Here is a 26,256-nt window from a genome sequence, read left to right as displayed (position 1 = left end):
TTAAAAAGGTTTGTTAATGTTATAACGAAATAACGAGAAATTTTTTATGACATTGAGCTTTCTATACGCAGGATCAGGACAAATTCGAAATCGACACTAACTACGCGGTATTGTTGAAAAACTGTTTTAAGTCCTTATCCCACACATTTCCATGGACTAACGCCTCTAATTGTCGTCAGTAGCGGCAACGGGGTTTTCTAAGCCAGTGTCGTTCCGGTAGTTGTTCTCGGTTTTTAATACAATCATCTCATCCCAAGGGATGCCCCAGAGGAAGATGGTTGAATTCAATGCTGTTATCACTATCTGAAGGAAAACAACAAGATTATTTGACAAAATGGCAACACCGAGAGATGTGACCTTCAAAACAGCTGGAATTGCCATGGCAAAATAAAACAGTACAGAGATGACAATTCGTGATGCTCGCAGGGTTTTGGTTTTCTTGATCATCAACAACGCACTCGAACCTAAGCTGAAGGCCAACATGGACAGCTTGAATACTCCATAGCTTGCACCTATGGCCACTCCAAGATTGAAAACGATTTTGTAGCAGAGGACGTATGTGGTTCCGTTTTGAACGGCAGCGCTGCTACAATTGATGGGATCTTGCTTCGGCATTTCCCAGACGGTGATTTCGAAGCAATCTTTTGAAGGGTCGTTTATATCGCAGACGCTGCTCACCTCGAGCAGAAGTAGTTGCCAAAACATTACCATCGCGCCACTAAACATCCCCGCAAACAACAGCGAAGTAGCGAACCAAACCCGGTGTAATATGCTCCTCTTAGATGTAAGATCGATGTCTTGAAAAAGCCATCTCGACGTTCTGTCTTCCCTCTTCTTTTTTTCCTTCAGAATATCGGAAAAAGCGTTTCTGGCAATCCAGCGCCCGATCAGCTTCAGATCACCACTTTTAAGAAAAACGGCAATAAAAATAACGATGAGAACACTCAAAAGAGAGGGCATTAAAACAATAAGACTGTACTGCCTCAGCTCCATTCCTTCAGCTCAATTAGTATAACTTTTGTTCGGTGGACTCCTCAATCATAAATACCTAGACTTTCACTCAACAAACGAGCACTGTGATTGGTTGATTCTTGGTCACCGGCCGCTGATCAAATACAAATGTAGCCCGATATGGGCGGCCGTCACCGCCAAAAATACAAGGATGTGAAATAGATCAGTAAATACAAAGCTGGTTTAAGGATCAGCTGCAGGATAGAGTAGCTAATAAAGGAATGGCATGGCCAAATTATAGACGGTTTAGTTTTCCATCATGAAACAGAACACCCTAAACATGAATAGTCTAGTCAAATGATAAACGGTCCAGTTACCCATGTCGAGTTGGAACATGAAATTGTGAAATGGACTAGCTCAATTACAAATAGCTTGGAATTCATTTGCAATGCAGTACACAAACAGTGTAGCGCTAGCGTTGCGTCAAATGGCTCAGGGTAACGTCGAGTAGCACAGCGTACGCACAAACGGTGTAGCGTTGCGTCAAATAGCTCAGCGTAATGTCGAATGGTACAACGTACATACAAGCAATGTCGCCGAAACCAACAATCAAAGTGCTCTGTGAGCAAACTCGTGAATTGACACATGATTTTTTAGATTATGTTTAATGTTATCTGGTTTAGGGAATTTTGTGGTTGATTGTCATATCTAGAGTACTAGCAGTAGTTCAGTGTTCGCTAATGTAGCAAAGAAACAAAGTAACGTTGGGATAAGAAGGCATTACAATTGAAATGATCATGCTATTACATTTGACAAGGTGGATGATGTCATGTGTTTTAAACGTCTATCATTTTTGTTTCTGGTTCAAAAGAAAAGGTTGGAAGTAAATGTGGGTGAAAAGTGAAATTTACTGTCTTTCGTTGTAAATATTAGAAAATCAAGGCAATACTGTCTTAATGAAAACATTAACGATTCCCTCTTTATCAAATGAGACAAACGGGAACGAGTTTTGAGTGATATAACTAAGCCAAGCCTGCCACCGTCATTTTGGATCTCCGCCTGGATAGATTTAGGTCACGTGCTAGGCAACGTATGATCAATAACAAGATAGAATTTCATTTCAGGCCTATTTATCAATTTTGTGGTGTGTAACTTTCGCATTTTAGTACGTTGTTTGTATGTTGAATCTTCAAATTGTCTTGAAACTTAAAAGAAAATTGTTCTTTAAAAATTCACTGAAAATCGGTAGCTAAAATTGTTTGTTTAGGTGTTATCTGATTTTCGTGTTAACTTGTTATTTCGTCAGTCGCCGGCATCTTTTGTTGCTTCTCACAGGAAAAACACACGCGACGAAACGTAATGATCAATTTTGTCCTCAATCTCACGCTATAAAAAAAGCTTTTGAACATCTGTAAACTCCGAGCGCTTCGCAGTAAGTGATATTTTCAATGAATCTTCGGATTGTTTTCAAGTTCAAGGACTGTAAATTACAATTTTATGAAAAACGAAGGTTGTTCTGTTATTTCAGTGTGAATCCTTGCATGCCTGCCAGTCGCTGGCGCCGCTTGTTGAAACTAAAACGAAAAAAAAAACTCTTTTAAGATTATCATTGGCTTCTTTTTCACCCCACCACTATTCTTAGCAACAAAGGTCGCCATTTCGTCTGTTTATTGCTCGCCAAAAACTATAAAATGCACTCAAAAGCCTAAAATCTAAAAAAAGTTTACAGGAATCGACCAATCGAGCGAGCGAGCGAATGGCATTCCCCACATCGTATCTATAACTCGCTCTTGCGCATGCGCGCAATTCACGAGTTAAAAATACAAACCTCAAATGGAACAGCGATCTGCTGGGGGCATGACGTCATCGAATGTGAAGACTGTCGCGAAACCATCACATGGTGTGGTTGCTGTTTTGAAGAGTCCTACTTCGCCTTGCCGTAAAGCAGAGCCAATTCGGAGAGTTTCTCCTTTTTTTCCCGCCGATATTGCATTTATTCGTTGTCGTTCATGAAAGCGTTAATTAAAATAGCAACGATACTGGATTCTACCACGGTTTGCCGGCCTCCCGGTTTACCACAATTTGCGCGCGTTGGTGAGCTTGAATGTTTATAGTATTAAGTAGTGTTCCTACGTGCATGAAATGTCGATTGCCGAGCTCTCTTTTCTTTTCTGACTCCAAAGTTTCATAGCTAATTTACGAGGAATTGTGTAGCAGCTAGAGGGGAGAATTAACAATCAGATCTTGAAAATTAAAGAGCTCAGTGTGAATCACGATTCGAGCGGAATTTCGCGCAAAATAAGCGATTTCCATGACGAGTACCAGGTAGCATCATAAAATATTCAACGGGCAGAGTTTATTCAAACCTCTAGCGTAACCATAGGCGGCCCAAGCTCACGTCTCGAGAAAAAGCCAACGATGAATTCATGAACGCGTCACGCGTTGTGTGACTCGGTGTTAAGTTACGGGAGGAACCGTTGAAAATTTGAACACGTTATAAGGCATAGTATGGGGAACGACATATGGTCGATTTATAACGATAAATATTTCGAAATCTGAATATTTTACACGTAAAATCAATAAAAACTTACTCATGCCCTGTGTATCCGTCGAAGTTTCTAGCGATTTCTGCTGTTTTAAGCTTGCTTTACCATCACTGTTAACCATGTCAAAAGACTTCGTCAGATTTCGAAATATTTATCGTTGTAAATCGACCATATGTCGTTCCCCATACTATGCTTTATAACGTGTTCAAATTTTCAACGGTTCCTCCCGTAACTTAACACCGAGTCACACAACGCGTGACGCGTTCATGAATTCATCGTTGGCTTTTTCTCGAGACGTGAGCTTGGGCCGCCTGTGGCGTAACTGATCTCAAAACGACTAAAGGCCTAAATCACTGCTAACAAGCGAGTCATGCTGTGCGTTTGTTGCGTTTCATCATTTAACGAGGCGTAATACATTGTTGTTTCATGAGATGCGAGTATTCTCAAGTTTAGCAGAGCGTTTTTTGGAGTCTTCCAACTTCTTTTAAACTTCCGAATTCTACTACATTGAAACAGTTATTATTGACTATAGTTCGTCATTAAAACCCGTGTCGTTCCTGTTTGCTCGTTTCAACGCCTAAAAAAAATTCAGAAGTGTTTCATAATGGACAAAAATCCTCAAACCTCGATGGTCTTGAACTCGTGAATTTTTCTTTTTAGTCTTTCTTTCTTCGGTTTCTTGGGCTCCTGAAGATGCATTTTCAGTAATTTTGGTAAGTTTCGCTGGAGGTTAAGTTAGTTCAAAATGGAACAAAGAATCAATTGAATCATTACATTACCTTTCCCTCTCCGCCTTTTGCTTTTTCTTGTGCTTCCCCATAGATTATGATTAAAGTATCGAGATTTAGGGAAAAAGCAAATCGAATAAACAAATGATATATCAATTGAAAAAGACACTGCAAATTTTCTGTAATACTGCGGCTTGTGTCCCTCCACGTGCTCTGAGTGACTGGTGCAGTTTTGACAGTTCCTGGCTTTCGTCTGGCTTCTAATTACAACTATGCTTCCTCGGCCATCAGCAGGAGAATATTACTTTTTGATGCTCTCATTATGATTTAAGGAAAATGGATATTTATTTTTGATTTTGGTCAATCACGAATCAGAAATGCCAGAAAGTTCGGAAGAGTCGAAAATGAAAAGAGTATTAAGTATTAAGTATTAAGGTCGACACCTCGACCCTGGGTGCCAGATAAAAGTAGCGCAGTTTCCGGTGCCAAAGTTTGCCGTGCGGCCCATTTGCTTAAAAAACCGGCGGGGAAAGCAGGCAAAAGCAAAGCATCCAAGTTGTTAATAGTTGTTGATTATTTTCACAGAAATTAAAAATTCCTAGATTTATAGGAAAACTAAAACGTATCTTTTACAAAGTCACCTTCCAACTGTTGCTATGACAACCAGTAAGTTAATATTCAGAGGACGTCATAGCGGCCATATCATTATTTAGAGGTTCCAAGCAAATCCTGTGGGATTTGAACGCTTCAGTGATATAAACACTTTCTAAATTTGAGCACCGATTGACCACGTGAGTGAACTGCACTGTACAGTGGTTGCATGGATGCGGGTGAAAGCCGTTAATATGATTTGAAATGAATTTTCAGCAAGCGGATTCTGGATTCCCCTTTTTAGCGGGATCCTGGATTCCAAAAGCTGGATTCTGGATTCCAGAGCCCAGTATTCCGGATTCCACAAGCAAAAATTTCCTGGATTCCGGAATCCGGATTACCTTACATGGGGCGAGACGTTAAGGACTGTATTGTTCCAACTTTCAGGTAAGCTATTTATGTTGTAGGAAGAGCAAATAAACCGAGAGATTGCGTGAACGGTCATACACTGCACACTGTTTTTTTTCACGCCTCGATCTGTACATGCATGCCTACACAAATTTACAAACTTAGACGTTTACTGCGCGGTATTGTTGAAAAACTGTTGTATGCCCTTCTCCTATGCAATTCGATGAGCTCAGACCTCTCATTGTCGTCCGTAGCGGCATCGGGGTTTTCTAAGCCTCTGTAGTTCAGGTTGTTCTTCTCGGCGTTTAACGCAGTTAGCTTATCCCAAGGCATAAACCATAGGAAGATATACGAATTCCCTAATATTACTATTGCCTTAAGGATGATAATAAAATTATTTGACAAAAAGGCGACACCCGAAGGGGTGGTCATCAAAACAAATGGAATTACCGCCGCAAGAAGAAACAGCAACGTGATGATAATTTGTAATGCTAGCAGAGTGTTGCTTTTCTCAATCATCAACATTACGTTAGAACCCAAGCTGAAGGCCAACATGGACAGCTTGAATGTTCCATAGCCTGCACCTGAGGCCACTCCAAAATTGAAAACGATTTTGTAGCAGTACACGTATGTGATTCCGTTTTGAATGGCAGCGCTGCTACAGTTGACGGGATCTTCCATTCAACCCCAGAATTTGACCTCGAAGCAGTCTTTTGAAGGGTCGTCTACATCGCAGTCGCTGCTTACTTCGAGCAGAAGTAGTTGCCAAAACATTACCGTCAAACCAAGGAGCATCCCTAGAAAGAACAGCGAAGTAGTGATCCAAATCTTGGATAATATTTCCCCCTGAGATGTAAGATCGATGCCTTTAAAGAACCATCTCGGCGTTCCGTCTTCCTTCTTCTTTTCCTTCAGAATACCGGAAAATACGTTTTTGGCAATCCAGGGCCAGATTAGATTTCGATCGCGGAATTTAACAAAAATGGCAATTGAAGAAACAATGATGACAAAAATAGGTGGCAATGCAATAATTAGACTGTACTCGTACTGCTTCATTTCTTCAGTTCAATTAGTAAAACTTACATACGACGGATTCTTCAGTCAAACAACCCCAGTTGATGGTTTGAAATGATTTCGTTAGATACCTAGAATTTTACTCAACAAACGATCGTTGTGATTGGTTTATTCTTGGTCACGTGCCCCTGATCAAATTAAAATGTATCCCGACTAGCTGCTATACCGACCGGAGTACAATTGCGCAGTTGTTGCCCGCGCGCCGAATACAACAGCACGTGATCAGTGCATGACTAAATCAAAAATGTGAATATGAAAGCGATCTTCGCAGTAATGAACACTACTCGAGCAGTAGTGAAAATAATCAGAAAAATCAGGCCTTATTTTCACTACTGCTCAAGTAGTGTTCATCACTGCGAAGATCGCTTTCATATTCACGTTTTTATCCGCAGTTCACATATATGATTTTCATATATTCACAGTCATTTAAATTAAAAATGGCGTGATCTTCAGCATGTGCTCACGTTTGTGAATAAAGAAGAGGTGCTGTCTTTGTTTGCTTGTTTTTGCCATTTGATTGTTTAAGGGAAATTCTAAATATATAACAAAGCACTTAATGTATGGTCCCTCGGGAAACTAGTTGGTTTTGTTTTCCCGAGAGTCCTGATGTTTCCCAAGACTTCGTGTACGACAGACCTTGCTTCCTATTCGCTAACACAATGACAGTTCTGACATTTGACTTTGATATGGCTTTCTGGGGCCGAGTGGGACCAAGTGGAGTCCAATTCTGTCTGTGATCATACGAGTGATTAACAAAATCGGACGACCGCGAAGCGGGAGTCTGATTTGTCAATCACTCGTATGGTTACCGACAGAATTGGACGACACGAAGTCCTGTCACCAATTAATCATAACTATTACAATTTCCGAAAAAAAATTACATGTAGGACAAACATCTCCAGAAGGGACAATGTCTAAAGCAAAAAATTTGGAAATTTCCCTTTTTTTTTCAGGGTAAGTGGTTGTTGCTATGGTTGTGATCAATTCTGTGATTGGTGGATTTAGCTGAGTGGACTTAGTATGATTGGCTGCTTCAACTGTGATAAGTGATATATAAAACAGCTGATGCACCAATCACATTTGGGGAAATTGTAATAGTTAAGATTGAACGCGGAATTCCCTCGTTAGGTAATGAATTTTCCTATAGTATCATCTTGAGACGGACTGTTGTCGGGAGTGGTGACTGACGTTTCGACATCGTTGGTAGAACCGGACTACGGACCGCGGACCACTGCGGACTACGGACTAAGGTCTGGGTGTAAAATTGATGCCAGGTGTAAATCGAACCTAAAGACGCACTGTAAAAAATCAAGTTACGAAAAGAGACTAGAGTCCTAACTCCGTAGAAAATATGTATTAAACTTGTTCGATGAACCACAACATTTGGCTAAAAGTAAGCGAACAATGTCCATGTCAGTTTTCCAATGTCAAGGTTAGAGTTCTTTGACTGGATTGGCTAATTTGTGAAATCACGCACACCGCGCGTGAATACAAAAAGAATACGAAGGAGGGAAAGGAAGAGAAAAATTGTTACTTCAAATTTAAGAAAATGAAAGAGATTTTCTACAGCACATCGGTTAAAATAATTTGCATTGAAATATCAGAAACTGCACGAGAGACAGTACATGCTGTAGTTGATTGCCCCTTATATTATCTGTATTGAAATATACGATAACATTAACTCAGAACCAGCAAATTGAAAAAGAGTAAAGTTTGAACTGACAAATACCTTCAATCCAGGAAAAAATATAGAACTACGCTGAAACGAACAAAGAAGTAGACAAACAAACAAAACCGATATGCGAATTAGCAGTTTCCGACAACTGCAACTGCTGGAAAATTTCAGAACCAAGTTGTTAGGAGGGTGGATGACATTATCTAATGGATAAATTGCAATCCAGTATTTTACCATCCACCGGATGGAGATCTATCGAGTGCATTGCGTTATCCGCCCTTAGAACACACCGGTGTCAGTCAGGCTATTTGATTAGCGACTAAAAGGTGTATTCTCCAATTTGCACCATTTCCTTTTTCTTGTATGATATTCTCTACACATCTTGGGTGTCGTTACATCATCATCATCAAACTGCCTCAGTTATCGTTTAAAATTAATTCTGTGATGGGAGCTTCAATTTCGTATTTTTGCAGTTCAAAACAAGTCTTGTTTCCTTTGATGGTAAGAAAGTTTCACAATTCGAACTAAAGGAAATAAAAATTGCATTTTGTTTCGATCGCCATCTTCATAAATCATGGACTGTCCACTTGTAACACTTATCCAGTTTCTCAGAGCAAGCCGCGCCGTCAACTTAGTGCGCAGTCTCTCGTCCTTCTCCTTTCCACGATCGTCCCTTCGGATCCGTACGTGTTACGTTTTAAACGCCGATCCGTTGTCTTTTTTTCTTTAAGATCTCCACCTACAGCAAAGAATCACAGATACTTAGTGTTTGTATAACCCTTTAACTCCCAAGATCTGATTGTTAATTCTCCCCCTCTAGCTGCCACACATTTCCTCATAAATTAATTATGAGAATTTGGTGTTTGATCAAGATAACAACTTCTACCTGATAAGTTTGAGTACTCTTGTTACCTGTTTGTTGGGTAATGTATGGATATTATAGGGAGAATTTACATGTCAATCACTTCTGGGAGTTAAGCTTGTCGTTCCCCATGAAAAATAGAATAACACTTCTCATTTTTCATGTTCAATTACATAATTAGGGATAAAAGTGTGACATACAAACCCAAATACTGTGTACTTATTGATTGAGAGTTAGGAGCGTAGCGAGGTCCTTGCTTCGTGACTGAGAGTCTAATATTTTCCCGTCCGGCCCAACAAAACTCAGTCAATAAACATTTTATCATATGACCACTAACTGTTGAAAATTTCGACCTAAATAGGATGCGATAGACGGGCATACGAGCACAAATCTTTTTTTGTTTGTTTGTTTTTTTGTCCAGCGGCGAATTCTACAATACATATTTTTCTAAACGCCGTAATCCGTTTTTTTCTCTGTTTAAGAGCCAGAGTCTCGAGTAAGAAGATAAGTCATGACGCTGCGCGCTCACGAAGAGAAATGTTTTAATCTCGATAGAAACTAAGACTTTCTTAAATTCAATGTTACTGCATACATAATATTGGCGTACTTTTCCGTTGATCGGATGCTTCATATCCCTACCGTTAAATGGCTTTCTTAAAACCGTTAAGGTTTTATACAATATATTTCAACCTCATTACAACTAAGATTGTTCAGCATCGTTTAGTTCGAGAAACTGATGGTTTCCACAATCACGTGATCAAAAACTAAAATCAATCCTATATCAAGACATATTTATAATGCAGAATGTCCTTTACTGATGTCAGCAGAGGCGGCCCAAGCTCACATCTAGAGAAAAAGCAAACGATTAATTCATGAAAGCGTCACGCGTTGTGTGACTCGGTAGTCACTCACAAGAAATGAACACGTCCTATAGAATTGTATGGGGAACCAAATATGGTCGATTTGAAGTAGTAAAAGTGTGACGTGCAAAACCGAAATAGATTCACTGCGGAGTAAACTGCTGATCGGTTTTCCATATCAGTTCATGAAAAGTTGATTATCGCTCACAGCAAGCTTACCGTTTAAAGAAAGAAGCTTTGGTTCTATTGGTATCGATCTTGTAATGAAATTTTAATTTTCGAAATGGATGGACACAAGCCTGACGTTTCCTGTGAAAAAAGAATGGAATAAGTTATTTTATACATATGTTCAATCCATCAGTGGTAATAAAGTGTGACGTACGAAACCGAAATTCATTCGTTTGAGATGGAACACTTAAATCTTCGGAGTAAATGTTGATTCGCCCCCCAGATCCCCCTCTCATTAATTCGCCATTAGTATTCGAATTCCGTTTTGAATTTTCGAAAGTCGCATGAAAACTGGGGAGTTTAACTCTCACTATCTTCTGCAAGGTTAGAGATATATTTATGATTTGTACTAACACTTCGTGAAATGAGAATCACTAGTTCACGTCTCGTACATGAATCACTTCAGGAAAAAAAAAACATACCATTTTGATCTTTTTCTCGATCGTATTTGATAATTGATCAGATCCTATTCTCAGTAATTTTGTTAAACACTTTTAATCACAGTTTTCATTTTTCCTAATCACAAATTGGCAGAAACAGTGTTTGATAGACGGTCTTAATCTTAATAAGATTAACCGTGAGCCGTAAAACGGCCAAAAAAATTAGCAGTTAAACACTTTTCTGGTAAAAATTTATGGAACGAGTTGTTAAACATTTCTGGTAACAACTCATGGAATGATGTTAACCGTTACTCGTAAAATGGCCAAACTTTTAACCGTTAGCCGTAAAAGCCATCACCCCGAAAACGAAATTTCTCCGCATTTCGAGAAATCAGGTAACGTTGACATCAATACTAAATTAAACGGGAAGCAAGCTTGTCAAGCTGGCAATTGTTTGTTATTTTTTAAAGACATGGAAGAACCTAAGCCATATATAATTATTATCATTCAAATGATCGCTGGGTGTTAGTGCCCTCTAGTTGCAAGTTTCTTGCGATTGTTTGAGGAAAAGAGGAAACAAAAAGGTTGAAAAGCACTATTGCCATTGGGAGTTTTCAGGAAAGTCCCTTCCGGATGCGCGGATCCTACAACGTAACTGTGGTCCAGTCCATTTCCCCCACCTCTCTTCCCTTCTCAAAAGAAATATGAAGGACTATTAAGTATAACTATTGATTATTACTGAAAGTCAAGCTACCTCCTCATTTACTTGTGGCCATATTTCAGTCATTGGATTAACACCTTCAAAGGTAAGACCAGTGATGTGGTTATGTTCAAGCAAATTACCGATCCACTCCGTCCGTTTTCTTTTTTTTTTTTTTTTTTTTTTTATCAATTATCTCAGTTGCAATTTTTGTCTTCGATCATGCAAATCACACCCTCAAGAAAATGAAAAGTTCACGTGTACAATGGGTCAGTTTTTACGCACAGATAGCTTACTGTTTAAAGACAGAAGCTTTAGTTGTATGCACAATCTTATCGATCTCGTGATGCAAATCCTAACGAACTAAAAGGGACGAACACTGAAGCCTGGCGTTTTCGAATAAACAAAGTAAGATGTGTCATTTTTGGATGCTCAAATCCATCATTAGTTAGAAAAGTGTGACGTGCCAAACCAAAATACAGTCACTAAGTTTTTTTAGTATTTTTGGCTTCGATCATGCAAATCACACCCGCTAGAAAATGAAAAGTTCACGAAGACAATGAGTCCATTATCACCCAAAGATAGCTTAGCGTTAAAAAAGAAACTTTGGATCGATCTTGTGATGAAAATCAAACCTTTCAAAGGGGTAAACACTAAAGCCTGACATTTCCTATTAAAAAAAGAATAACGCCTTTCATTTTCCGCGTTCAATTACATCGTGTGTGATAAAAGTTGGACGTACAAAACCGAAATACTGTGTTCTTATTAACTGAGTGGTAGGGCCGGAAGGAAAATTATTTGGCTCGGGGTCATGACCTATGGACAGAGCGCAGCGAGGCTCACGCTTCACCACCCAGAGCCAAATATTTTCTCCACTGGCCCCACTGAATTCGGTCAATAAGCATTTTATCATATGACCACTGACCATTTTCAACGTCAATGGGAAGCGATAGACGGGCATGCGAACGCACAAAAAATATGCAATTTTATTTCGAGTAGCCTAGAGCGGGAGGGGAATAACCGAAAACACACGTGATCTAAATACCTAAAACGCCGTGACAGCGGAAGTTCGGAAGGTTGAGAAAAGTGCGGAGTGTAATTCATTATTTTTGTGGTTTCATTTTGAAAGCATCAGCCACATTGTCAACATCTTGGTAAGTGCGATTGAAAATCTTTCCTATTTACTCGGTTTTTATCAGCCTTAGTCATTTAGTAACTCTAGAGAGGTAAGGCTCTCATGGCAAAGCCCAGTAGCTTAGCTTTGTTTTTGCAATATGTAGTTGTCTCGTTTCGAGCGTTAGCCCTTCATTTAAGCGGTTGATGGCGCCATTGAATCGCCACCACAGTGAAATAAATTCGTTATCCAGCGGTCTTCTCAAATCTCTGTAGCTTTATACCGTTTAATTTATCCTCATTAACTAATGTTATTGAGTATCGTTCAATTTGAGAAATTGATGATCATAAAACTAAAATCAGACCTTTATTTATGTTGTGGACTGTCCCTCGCTGAAGGAAATCCGTGGTGCTTGATCAGGTGGTTTTCCAGTGGCTATGACTCTACATCAGCTATCAACTTGAATCTATTTAGGAGGGTTGAACGAACGATTCAGAGATCGCACTAGATTCGAAATGCCATATTTCTACTTGTACACAAGCGTTTCATTGTCGAAATACCCTTCACTTAAACCTTTGGATACTAACGGCGGGTTCTGTGGTACATATTTTTCTAAAGCCGTAATCTGTTTCTTTTTTTTCCGTTTAAGCCCCAGAGTCTCGCGCAGGAAGATAAGTTGTGAGGCTGCGCGCTCACTAAGAGACATGGTTTAATTTTCTCAGAGGAGTGAAACTTTCTTAAATTCACTGTTATTGCATTCATAGTATAAGCGTATCTTACTGTTGAACGGATGTTTTATATTTCCACCGTTAAATTTCCTTCTTCAAACCGTTAAGGTTTTATACAATATATTTCAACCTCAGTAGTAAAGATATTGTTAGGCATTGTTTAATTTGAGAAACTGATGGTTTCAACAATCACGTGATCAAAAACTAAAATCAATCCCATATAAAGATATATTCATAATGCAGAATGTCCTTTACTGATCAGTATCAGCAGAGTTGGTCCAAGTTCACGTCTCGAGAAAAAGCAAATGATTAATTCATGATAGCGTCACGGGTTGTGTGACTTATGAGTTAAGTTATGAGCGTTGAACACGTTATTAAGAATAGAATGGGGAGCGAAATATGGTCGATTTGTTGCGAGAAATATTTCGAGAAATCAACATTTAACACGTAAAATCAATAAAAGTACACACATCTTGTGTGTCCATATTAGTTTCTGGCGATTTCTGCCGTTTTAAGCTTACTTTGCCATCGCTGTTATTCCCATCCCCACAGTGACACCTCTCATTAATCGAGCGTCCCAATCAACCAAGCAGACAGCTGTCCCCGTGATAGGTCTGCAATTCCTGATCCATAATAGGAATGCACGATAGAAGCGGCACCAGGATCGTGCATGCTATACCACTGGAACATACCCCAGAAACCTTTTTCCAGCCGCTCGAAAATTGTTGATGACTTCCCTTACCACAGTAGACTTACCAGTTCCCCCCTTAGCCAGTCCCTAAAAAGTTATGACCCTTACAAGCCAAGCATACAATCTCCGCCCGTCCGTGAGATAAGTGAACGCTCAAATTGACGACATGCTAATAACCACCAAACTACTCTACTGAATATTATGGAGAACGAGTTGTCACAGGAAGAAAAATTATGAAATAACATAATGAACATCACTTGACGATCTGCGTGCTCAAGGAATTGGCTGAACTAATAGAAATTTTATTGTCCTTTACAATGAATTTCCGGTGACTAAATAGGCATTAACACCAACATAACTGTAAGGGGATAGATTAAGGGTAATTCGGCCAAATCTTGCAGGCTTTTCTTTTTATCCAGAAGTTTAGTGACATCACCTTGGAAAGGTAAATGCAATCAACGGTAGGGCATCATCTGGACAATTGTGTGATCATCTCGGTAATGAACCAAAAGAACGGTGTTTCAATAAAATCGAGCGAGGGAATTTCCAGTACAAACATTTTGAACGGTACATTATTTAAACTGTCGAATAGTTCTCGAGAAAACTAGAGCAATTTTCTCATTAATCATTCTTGTATTATTCATGAATAAGAAATAAAATAGAGTGATCCTAATGGTCTGCATTGCACATACGTTTTGACAGCCGGTTTAACAAAATCAATAAACTAAGAATGGGGAAACTAGAACTTATATTGTAGACTATTCCTTTCTGATTCCTTTCTGATTTCTTTTGATTTCCATCGATTTTTCATTAGCTGAATTTGTATTTTATTCTTGTCTTTTTTGTTTGTTTTTAATCAAAGCGAATAATGCCTCAAAAATAAATCAGCGAGTCAGGCTATGACACATGGCAGCAGTTTGTTTCCTTTGAGAAAAGGTAGCTTCCTTACCTCACAATACATGATATAACCAAGCCTCTTATTCTTCAATCTTCTTCATTGATTGAATCAATGAGCTTCATTATCAATTAAGAAGGGAATCTCTTTTCCCATTTCTTTCTGTTTCCGGTTTCCTAATTATCTAGAAAGTTGAGACACTGGGAAGAGAAATTTTTTTAGTTTCCTCATACGATTAGAAAGACCAGAAGTTCTAGTTCGATCACAAATCCTGTGACAAATTCTTAGTAACAATGAAACTTTTTGATTTTCAAATATGAATGTAGTTTAAGTCAGGCACAACTGTCTATCACCTGAGTGAAATGTGAACAAAGGTAGAAAAAACTGAATATTAAAACCAAAACTCTTAGTAATTTATTTTTTTTTTATGCGATTATCATTTGGTATCTATTTGTTTATAACCTGTATGAGCTTTCTTGACATTGATTTATTATATTCCAATTGTAACTGTTTTAAAACTACAATTAATTCCTTTGTCATTCCTTTAAGGCCATTTGCGGATAATCTTTAAGTTCTCTTTGAAGTTTGTAAGACTTTTCACTAATCTTCAGACTGCTCCAACATCGAGGATGTACATACATAGATTTTTGGCTTTTAACGTTCACTCACAAAAAGATGAAAGACAGAAATCGGTAGGAATATGATTCAACCTAAGGGCAAAATGTTTCTTTTACATCACGTGACGAGATGAAGGAACCAAAAAACCTAGGTCAAAGTATAATATATAGATTTAGCCAAGCCTAAAAGCGGAGCTCATATTTTTTTTTTCCCCGCACGTCTCAAGGGCACAACGCCTTGCCCCGGCCAGGACTAGAACCCGGGTCGCCCAACTCGCAGCCCAGTGCACTGACCACTGAACTACTGGACAAAGCCGTGGTGTTGGCGTGCCCGCGGTACAGTTGACCACGCATGTTAAAAGAAGCACCTTGTACGGTCGTACGGTCGAACAGTCGTACATCCAAATTTTTTTTGGCTTGATGGGCTACTACTATTTTGCATAATTTTGGGGCTACGCTCTGCGAGCTCCGCTACTATTTACGACAGTGACCCAGTGAGTTAAGTCTAGTTTCTACGGTTCGCTTACCTGCGAGTTAACAAGGTTGATGTACTTCAACACGGAAGCTGAGTCAGTTCAGTAGTAAACTTGGTCTGCTGTCATTTCCAATTCTTCTCGAATAATTCTGGAGAGCCTTACGCAGATAACACTGACTGTCAGTTCCAATATTGGAATTGAAATTTCATGTATGGGACTTGCTTCTTCCATGACAAATGCACAGTGAACTTGGTTAATGACATTTTTCAAACGGAAGTAAACGACGGCTGAAATTCATTATCATGGCCAATTTACATTGTCAACTCAGTTGGTAAAACCAAATATTTTTTTAAGACCCCACCAAAGTTTCTTCAAAAACTTATCCCGTTGTTTATAGAAACTATGCATGTGGAAAGTTCTCATTGCAAAAGTTAAGATAAAGTCTGTCAGTTTTTTTTATCTTTGTCCAATGACTTTAAAGTCATGTAATGTTCTGCAAAAATCCCAACTTGAGGAAAATGAAAGGTGACCAACCGACTTCTTCACTTTTTTCTTTTGTTTTTTTTTTGTTTTTAAGTGGATATTGTGAATTCTAACACTTTCAGCTTGTTACAAATAGCTTCCGGGTGTAATCGACCCAGCCCGTTTTTATAACTTAACATGTGTGTTCCTGTTTGAAGTGACTCGTTATTAATCAAGATTATCGACCTTTTAGTATTGTGTTACTAAAAATAATGTTTCCCTGATAACAGTTGAGGATTGCAATGGAAACCTAACAGCAGAAGCCATGACACCTTTCATGAGCCTCGCCTTATTTGTTGCCCTGTTCTTGCTCAACTCAGATCGCATTCAGAAAGCCATTGAGATATGCAGCGAATGTTTGATTTTGCTAAATGGCACCGATCAAAACAGCAAAGACCAATTTGATTCAGCACGGCTACAATTTTACAGCGACATCTATACCGTTCTTTTCAGCGCTTATCGTCATATCTCTGACTACATAAGTGCAGAAAGATACGGGAGGAAACTGTTTGACTTATACAGAGGGTATGGAATTATGCTTTATAAACTTGGCGAAAGCCTAAAAGCAAAGGAATATTTTGAGAGAGCCCTTGCCATCACAACTGAAATTGGCGACAGAGGAGGGGAAGCATCATGTTATGGAAACCTAGGTACTGTTTTTAGGTCGCTTGGCCAATACGACAAGGCTGAAGAGTATCTCCAAAAAGCGCTTGTCATCAGAACTGAAATTGGCGACAGAGAAGGGGAGGCAGCTGACTACGGAAACCTAGGTACTGTGTTTCTGTCCGTTGGCCAATACGACAAGGCTGAAGAGTATCTCCAAAAAGCGCTTGTCATCACAACTGAAATTGGCCACAGACGAGGGGAAGCATCATGTTATGGAAACCTAGGTAATGTGTTTAAGTCGCTTGGCCAATACGACAAGGCTGAAGAGTATCTCCAAAAAGCGCTTGTCATCAGAACTGAAATTGGCGACAGACGAGGGGAAGCATCATGTTATGGAAACCTAGGTACTGTGTTTCTGTCCGTTGGCCAATACGACAAGGCTGAAGAGTATCTCCAAAAAGCGCTTGTCATCAGAACTGAAATTGGCGCCAGAGAAGGGGAGGCAGCTGACTACGGAAACCTAGGTACTGTGTTTCAGTCGCTTGGCCAATACGACAAGGCTGAAGAGTATCTCCAAAAAGCGCTTGTCATCACAACTGAAATTGGCGACAGAGGAGGGGAGGCAACTGACTACGGAAACCTAGGTACTGTGTTTCAGTCGCTTGGCCAATACGACAAGGCTGAAGAGTATCTCCAAAAAGCGCTTGTCATCACAACTGAAATTGGCGACAGACGGGGGGAAGCATCATGTTATGGAAACCTAGGTATTGTTTTTAGGTTGCTTGGCCAATACGACAAGGCTGAAGAGTATCTCCAAAAAGCGCTTGTCATCAGAACTGAAATTGGCGACAGAGAAGGGGAGGCAGCTGACTACGGAAACCTAGGTACTGTGTTTCAGTCGCTTGGCCAATACGACAAGGCTGAAGAGTATCTCCAAAAAGCGCTTGTCATCAGAACTGAAATTGGCGACAGAGAAGGGGAGGCAGCTGACTACGGAAACCTAGGTACTGTGTTTCAGTCGCTTGGCCAATACGACAAGGCTGAAGAGTATCTCCAAAAAGCGCTTGTCATCACAACTGAAATTGGCGACAGACGAGGGGAAGCATCATGTTATGGAAACCTAGGTACTGTGTTTCAGTCGCTTGGCCAATACGACAAGGCTGAAGAGTATCTCCAAAAAGCGCTTGTTATCACAACTGAAATTGGCGACAGACGAGGGGAAGCATCATGTTATGGAAACCTAGGTACTGTTTTTAGGTCGCTTGGCCAATACGACAAGGCTGAAGAGTATCTCCAAAAAGCGCTTGTCATCACAACTGAAATTGGCGACAGAGAAGGGGAGGCAGCTGACTACGGAAACCTTGGTACTGTGTTTCTGTCGCTTGGCCAATACGACAAGGCTGAAGAGTATCTCCAAAAAGCGCTTGTCATCACAACTGAAATTGGCGACAGAGAAGGGGAGGCAGCTGACTACGGAAACCTAGGTACTCTGTTTCAGTCGCTTGGCCAATACGACAAGGCTGAAGAGTATCGCCAAAAAGCGCTTGTCATCACAACTGAAATTGGCGACAGACGAGGGGAAGCATCATGTTATGGAAACCTAGGTACTGTGTTTCAGTCGCTTGGCCAATACGACAAGGCTGAAGAGTATCTCCAAAAAGCGCTTGTCATCAGAACTGAAATTGGCGACAGAGAAGGGGAGGCAGCTGACTACGGAAACCTAGGTACTCTGTTTCAGTCGCTTGGCCAATACGACAAGGCTGAAGAGTATCTCCAAAAAGCGCTTGTCATCACAACTGAAATTGGCGACAGACGAGGGGAAGCATCATGTTATGGAAACCTAGGTACTGTTTTTAGGTCGCTTGGCCAATACGACAAGGCTGAAGAGTATCTCCAAAAAGCGCTTGTCATCACAACTGAAATTGGCGACAGAGAAGGGGAGGCAGCTGACTACGGAAACCTAGGTACTGTGTTTATGTCGCTTGGCCAATACGACAAGGCTGAAGAGTATCGCCAAAAAGCGCTTGTCATCACAACTGAAATTGGCGACAGAGAAGGGGAAGCATCATGTTATGGAAACCTAGGTACTGTGTTTCAGTCGCTTGGCCAATACGACAAGGCTAAAGAGTATCACCAAAAAGCGCTTGTCATCACAACTGAAATTGGCGACAGACGAAGTGAAGCAACATGTTATGGAAACCTAGGTACTGTTTTTAAGTCGCTTGGCCAATACGACAAGGCTGAAGAGTATCTCCAAAAAGCGCTTGTCATCAGAACTGAAATTGGCGACAGAGGAGGGGAGGCAGCTGACTACGGAAACCTAGGTACTGTGTTTCAGTCGCTTGGCCAATACGACAAGGCTGAAGAGTATCTCCAAAAAGCGCTTGTCATCACAACTGAAATTGGCGACAGAGAAGGGGAGGCAGCTGACTGCGGAAACCTAGGTACTGTGTTTCAGTCGCTTGGCCAATACGACAAGGCTGAAGAGTATCTCCAAAAAGCGCTTGTCATCAGAACTGAAATTGGCGACAGAGAAGGGGAGGCAGCTGACTACGGAAACCTAGGTACTGTGTTTCAGTCGCTTGGCCAATACGACAAGGCTGAAGAGTATCTCCAAAAAGCGCTTGTCATCAGAACTGAAATTGGCGACAGAGAAGGGGAGGCAACTAACTATGGAAACCTAGGTACTGTGTTTCAGTCGCTTGGCCAATACGACAAGGCTGAAGAGTATCACCAAAAAGCGCTTGTCATCATAACTGAAATTGGCGACAGAGAAGGGGAAGCATTATGTTATGGAAACCTAGGTACTGTGTTTCAGTCGCTTGGCCAATACGACAAGGCTGAAGAGTATCTCCAAAAAGCGCTTGTCATCACAACTGAAATTGGCGACAGACGAAGTGAAGCAACATGTTATGGAAACCTAGGTACTGTGTTTCAGTCGCTTGGCCAATACGACAAGGCTGAAGAGTATCTCCAAAAAGCGCTTGTCATCAAAACTGAAATTGGCAACAGAGAAGGGGAGGCAGCTGACTACGGAAACCTAGGTACTGTGTTTATGTCGCTTGGCCAATACGACAAGGCTGAAGAGTATCTCCAAAAAGCGCTTGTCATCAGAACTGAAATTGGCAACAGACGAGGGGAGGCAACTGACTACGGAAACCTTGGAAATTTGTTTAGAACTGTTGGTGATTTTGAAGCCTCGGAAGTACGCTTGGAGAAAGCTTTATTCATATCCAGAGATATTGGAGATGGAAGAGGAGAGTTTGAAATCCTCCGAAGCTACGCCGTTTTGTATTTATATCAAGATAAAATCAAAGACTCCCTGTCGTGTCTTCACCTGTGCATTGAAAAGTATGAGGAGCTGAGATATTTCTTGGGCGCCAATGATCAGTTTAAAACATCATTTCTGGAGAACACAGGAATATTCCCCTACAAGCTGCTTTGTACTTTGCTTTGTGACACCGGAAATGTTCGCGATGCTCTTTATGTTGAGGAGTTGGGTCGAGCTAGAGGCCTATCAGACTTAATGGCAGAGAAGTACTCGGTTGAAACGCACATCTCTGCTAATCGACAATCTTGGTTTGGCATTGAGGACATTTTAAGAAAGAAAAGAAACTGTAATTGTCTGTACATTTCTTATTTTCAGAATCGTCTGCATTTGTGGATCTTGAAAACAAGTGGAGTCCTTCACTATAGAAGAGTATCACCAGAAGAGAATCTAGTTCAGGCTGGGTTACCCAAAGATTTTTCTTTGAGTCAATTTTTGGATTATAATTTCCGGAGTTTTGGTATTTTGCCCACTAAAGATTGTGAAGATCGGTCTTTAAATACGATTAAATTGCAACCTCTCTCCCCCGCGCAAAAGAGCTCAGCAAGATTGCGACTCGTGGAGGAGGACGAGGACGAGGACGAGGACGAGAAAGTGATTTCAAGTCTATACTTGTGTTACAAAATGTTCATTGCCCCCGTTTATGATTTGCTTGATGAGCCTGAAGTCATTATTGTTCCTGACCGCAGGTTGTACAAAGTTCCCTTTGCTGCCCTGAGTGAAAAGGAGGGAGCCGAATACTTGTCAGAGACTCATAAGATCCGTATCATTCCTTCGTTGACAACACTCAAGAACATTCAAGATAGTCCAGAGGACTATCACAGCAACACTGGTGCCTTGGTAATAGGCAATCCCAAGGTTAATTGGCTGCAACCATTGCCAGGTGCAAGAAAGGAAGCGGAGATGGTCGGACGACTGGTGGGTGTTCCGCCTCTAGTTGAAGAGAAAGCAACGAAGCAGGCGGTACTTGAGCGGATAAGTTCAGTGAGCTTGATACATTTTGCTGCCCATGGTAACGCGGAAAGAGGGGAAATTGCACTCTCCCCCATTCCTACTCCCAACAGTCAAGACGCTATCCCACCGAAGGAAGCTTACATGTTGACGATGGCTGATGTCTCACGAGTGAAAGTCAGAGCTAAACTGGTGGTACTTAGCTGCTGTCACAGTGGAAGTGGAGAGATAAGAGCCGAGGGAGTTATAGGAATTGCCCGTGCGTTCTTAGGATCCGGTGCTCGCTCGGTGTTGGTTGCGCTGTGGGCCATTCCAGACTCAGCAACAGAGCAGCTGATGAGTCGGTTCTACGAACACCTTATTGAAGGTGGAAGTGCCAGTGAATCCCTTCATCAGGCCATGAAGTGGATGAGAAAAAACCCCTTGAACAAAATCTCTGAGTGGGCATCGTTTACGCTGATTGGAGATGATGTGAGACTCGAGTTTGACAACCAGCGGCAAGACTCGGTGAGAACAGGTATTTCATAAATTAAAGTTAAATTAGATGTGAGGATGGTTATGACTTACTGGTCGTTGACCGGATGGGGATCCTCTGTTACCTTGAACATCAAGGCTAGTTTAATATCTATCTATATATACATATATATATATATATATATATTTATATATATTTATATTTTATATATATACATATATACATATATATGTACATAAATATAAATATATATATATATATATATATATTTACGCACACTTTTTTTCCTTTTTGAAGAGTTACTATCTCCGCTCTCTGGTGTAAAATATAGAATCTCACAGATGCCTCTCTACCAATGAGACAGAAGTAATAGCCAATTATTTTTATATATCGTGCTTGGTGTAATTGTGTTTGCGTTATATCCAAAATATTAATTGAGGCAATAATAAATTGGGTTATTTCAAATTTTTTCTTGCAGGAAAAAAAGACCCCGATAGAGTAAATAATGACAAGTACTCGAAGGGAACAGAGTTAAAAGACTTTTAGATGGACAAATTAAATAGAAATAAGTAGAGAAAATACTCTATCCGGTATTTCATCGACATTAAACGAAAAGGGCTATCCCAGGTTAGGGGAGATTTATTCCAATTTTTGGTGCTTTCTTTTCTGATATTCTCAGGAGGAGGTACTGGTTATGTACTCACCATTTTTTATGTTTTTCACGCGAAAATTATATTCTGATATAATAAGCACGAAACAATGTTGACCTACGTAAGGCTTTTGAGTGAAACGAATTCAGTAAAGTTAAGACAGTAGTTTAAGTATTAAACAAACCACTAAAATCTGGTTTAATTTTTGTGTTTTCAAGCCTTTTGTAAGGTTTAGTTATTAAGAATACCTTCCATATTTCAAGAATGAATTTGATGTAACATCTGAAGGGATCCTTGTCAACCACGCCTCTGTTTTTGTCAATATACGGGTAACTGCAGAGAGATTCGTTTATACTAACTCAACGCCTAGCAGGAGTCGTGCCGGCACGTAAACACTTTTTAAGTGGCGTTAAGATAGGATTCGCAAAATAAGTCCGAAGCACTTCACATTTAAAAAAATCGTACAGAGCTTAAAAATACGACTAAAAGAGGGGAAAGAGGATACCTGACGAACTTCTGGAGAAATACGTGTCTGAAGTTATCTGCTCCAGTAAAGAAGGATCACTTCCGGCTTTACAAAAGTTCAAGAACACGCCAATGTGGAAATGTCACATTCAAAATCACATCGCCAAAAAAACAATATATAAAACAAGTATATCCTGGCCAGAACTGATCTTTGGAGACAGAAGTTTAAAATCGCTTGCAGATGGCGGGAGTGTCATGCGGGCATGTCGATACTTCAATTTTTAACTGGTCACTTGCCTCTTATGCTATGCACCCTGCGCGAAGCTTGTCGAGTCTTAAATGCAGAAAAATCTCTGCCAATTGGCTATGAGTTAGATCTCTGAAATATGGAATTAATCCTGTCTTGGAATAAAGAGTTCATCTGTTGTAGAATAAGTTGATTCGTAACACCCTGTATGTAAGGAATAACAGCAAAACCAGTCGCTGGTTCCCTTTCATCAAGAGCGTTACTATTTGTAACTGGTTTTTGGCAGTTACGGAGAAAAAAAAAAGTTTTTGTATAGCCATTTGCCCATTTGGATTTTAGTGAAGAGCGAAACAACGTCGAAAGATACTAATTCTTCACAAGCGTTAAGAGTTTTATCTTTTATGAAATCCGCAAATTCGCAGGAATTTTTGACAGTGTAATCAGTATTCCCAAAAACAGGCGACAAAATTCTCGCAAGATAACCAGAAATTGCATAAGTCGGAGAATTAACAACAGAGACAATGGGTCTCAAAGGAATTCCCGGTTTATGAATTTTAGGTAAGCCATAAAAACGTGGACATAAGCCGTCACTTCTGCCTAACATTTCGTACGTAGTCACTAATTTTATCAGCTTTTTGCAAATCAAGCAACATTTTGTTTAACTTTCTTTGAGGTTTTACTGGTAGGATCAGAGTTTAAGACAGCATACGTACTCTTGTCATTAAGCAGAGTCAAAGCTTTGTCGTGATATTGCTGTCTGTCCATAACCACAACACAATTACCCTTGTCAGCAGATAATACGAGCCTGTCCGGATCCTTTTTGAGAGCTATAAGTGCATTGAAAACATCCTTTTGAATGTTTTTGGGGGGAAGTTTAGATAGTGATCATATAAAAGGACCTCTTGTTACAGCGTGTAGATCACACCTGATGAAGGCACTAGACAGGAGTGTCGAAAAGTTTGGTCTATGAATTGTAACTTCGGTTACATTCATTAAATCTGCAAACCAGAGTAGCATCAAACTATGTCTGATTGTCCAGCTGGTTGCCGTGTGAACTTTAATGTATTAGATAAGAAGGCATTTGCTTACCTTGGCTCCTTTGATCACTGAACCAGTCGGCCTACGGTTGATGAAGTTCGGGATCTTTTGGTCGGTAACGGCCCATGGAAGCGCGCTTGACAAGGTGATACAAGATGTCCTGCTGATTGCGCCACTTCCAAACCATTGATTCGGAAATTCCGTATTCCCTCGCTATCTCTCGATTGTTGTTAACAGCTTCAGCTTCAGTTACGATTTACAACTTAAAGTTGAGATCGTAAGAATGACGACGGGTGTTTGGCATGATTGTGCTGAATGTAGACTTCGCAAGATAATGTTCACCAGGTGAAGTAAATTTGCGACTACTGATTCTGTTGATCGAATTGTTTTTATACTTTAAAACCATGTTTCCCGAGAGGGAAGGCTAAAAATTACTGTGTACCGATAGGTTGCATTAAATGTGTGACTTCTTTTGCCTTTTGTTTATCACTGTGATTAAATGTGTGACATTTTTCGGCTTTTGTTTATGTGTGTGACATTTTGCTTTTGTTTAATCAAGGCTTTTGTTTGTGCGCGTGGTCGCGTGTGCGACAATTCTGCTTTTGTTAATTAACGGTAAACTAAAATCAATACGCGACTTTTTCGCTTTTTGTAAGTTTATGAAAGAATTTACAATAAACTTGACCGATCTTTACTCCCCAAACAACGATGCGCCTTATAACCAAGTATTTTAGCGATATTTTCAGTTTGAAAACATGCAATAATGAAATTGCTTAATTGGGGGTGCGTCTTATAGCCGAGTGCGCCTTATAACCGAATAACTACGGTAGTATGGAGGTAATTACCAGCACTGATCTGGTTCTTACTTGTTCTGCACTTTTCTATGCAGACCGTTTCCTGTGAAACGATCATAATCCATGTATTTTTGTTTTGAAACGCACCAAATATAAAACTAAAAAGTTTAGTCCAGTCGCAATGTGATGAATCACTTGCTAACTTTTCTTGCTCAAATTCTACTGAGGAATATTGGCCATCCGTTACTTTTGTGAGGAACTCAGGAAAATGTTCTCTTGTATGGCCCTCAGGCTTGGTAAGAAGTTATCATTTGCAGTTATGGTTGAATTAATCTGCTGCAAATTTACATTTATAAAATGAATGAGAGACAGTTGATTTCATTTTGATTCATATTTTATATTTTTAATATGGTTGACGTGGTGGGCATGGTCACCACATCCACCGTGTAGGAGTGGCCTCTCCCTCTTAAGTTGAAACATTTTTTATTTCTTTGATAGAAAAAAAAAATGAAAAGTTGAGGTAAGGCAATGCACTTGCAAGGAGATGTTACCCAACTGACAACTATACTCACAAGATCTAAAAAAACTACCCTTTTGCCCTAAAATCCCTATTTGTATTATCATAGATTTTTATCTTTCAATGCCTGCTTATGGCAGCTTTTGTTGGATTGGAAATAAAACAGTCTTTGTATATGTGTATGTGCTGGAAACTGTTGCAATGGACCTTCGAAGGGTTTTTTATTTGATCTATATTAAACTTTAATTTCTTTGTCAACAGTCAAAAATAATCATATAGTATCACCTTTTTTTTTTCCTTCTCACCTTTAAATCTTTGAAAAATTATTTAATCTTCTATTTGAGAATTGTTAAGAAATGGAATTTATTTTAATACAAATAAGGATTTACACTGTTTAGTAGTATCATTTGTGGCTCTAATGAAACAAACAATGTATATTCACAGTTGTTAGCTTCCAATCTTTGTTGGGCAGTAAGAAAAAAATTTTAGTATGTATGAAATGGAAGCATCACACCATGGAAAATACTTGAACAATTTTTATCCACTTGTCGCGTTGATTAAAAAAATTCACTAGTTCACTAGGCTCACATGTTAATTTTTGTTTGATGCAATAAATCTCATTTGTGCACACTTTCACACTTTCCATGGAATAATCTCTGTTTGTTACAGATCGAAAAATATTTCTTGGGCCTTTACTTTTTCTAAAATTTAACTTCTTTTCGCATGAGCATGATAAATTAAAGATTTTCTGAATACTGTGGAAAATGACATCTAAAACAAATGTTAGCCTAGTTTATTGTGATGTCAGTTGTTGTTAGGTTACTATTTACTTTACTTCACCATTCCACTTCTTCCACACCTTCTCTTTTTTATTATTTTTCTTGTCCACATCTATTTTATGAAAAAAACAATACTTGGTTCGAACAAGTTTATTAAAATACTGCACAAGTTCTATAACTGTATTAGAAAAGGTTTCTCTGAAGTGACAATATTGAACCAAGTGATGGTAACATTGCAAAATTATGAACTTCTACTTTACTGGAAATGGTCAAAGGAAAAACAGTTTGCTAACCAGACATCATTTCTTATTGCTTAGACTTTAACAGGAAAGTTGTATTTCAAGGAGGCTATGGTGTCAC

The 26,256-nt window shown here is 39.7% G+C and overlaps 1 protein-coding gene and 1 long non-coding RNA gene across 4 annotated transcripts; one reads left to right on the top strand and one right to left on the bottom strand.

Annotated features, from left to right (window-relative positions):
* Positions 1-9,325: 9,325 nt before the first annotated feature.
* Positions 9,326-25,801, bottom strand: LOC149036733 (uncharacterized). The gene is made up of 3 exons (XR_016181747.1): positions 23,858-25,801; positions 12,482-12,583; positions 9,326-10,004 (listed from the first exon to the last, which is right to left on the bottom strand). It is a non-coding gene; the product is annotated as an uncharacterized LOC149036733 (long non-coding RNA).
* On the top strand, positions 14,653-22,247 carry LOC149036734 (uncharacterized). Of its 3 annotated transcripts, none has more exons than XM_089189616.1 (2): positions 14,653-21,438; positions 21,885-22,247. In XM_089189616.1, exons 1-2 carry the CDS (start codon positions 16,312-16,314, stop codon positions 21,906-21,908), a joined length of 5,151 nt encoding a protein of 1,716 aa, XP_089045742.1. In that variant the 5' UTR covers positions 14,653-16,311; the 3' UTR covers positions 21,909-22,247. The 3 variants fall into 3 exon arrangements, with proteins under 3 accessions (XP_089045742.1, XP_089045740.1, XP_089045741.1); XM_089189614.1 differs by having other exon boundaries at positions 14,653-21,448; XM_089189615.1 differs by having other exon boundaries at positions 14,653-21,448; positions 21,704-21,961.
* Positions 25,802-26,256: the final 455 nt, after the last annotated feature.

Source organism: Pocillopora damicornis, chromosome 12 (assembly GCF_964200805.1).
Source record: "Pocillopora damicornis chromosome 12, jaPocDami1.2, whole genome shotgun sequence".
NCBI classification, from domain to species: domain Eukaryota; kingdom Metazoa; phylum Cnidaria; class Anthozoa; order Scleractinia; family Pocilloporidae; genus Pocillopora; species Pocillopora damicornis.
This window is presented reverse-complemented; position numbering and strand designations above follow the sequence as displayed.

Excerpts from the sequence above, each read along its gene's own strand:
- LOC149036734 (XM_089189614.1), top strand. The coding sequence starts at position 16,312 with ATGACACCTTTCATGAGCCTCGCCTTATTTGTTGCCCTGTTCTTGCTC. Across the intron at positions 21,449-21,884 it reads GCAAGACTCGGTGAGAACAG|GAAAAAAAGACCCCGATAGA; the intron begins GTATTTCATAAA and ends TTTTTCTTGCAG.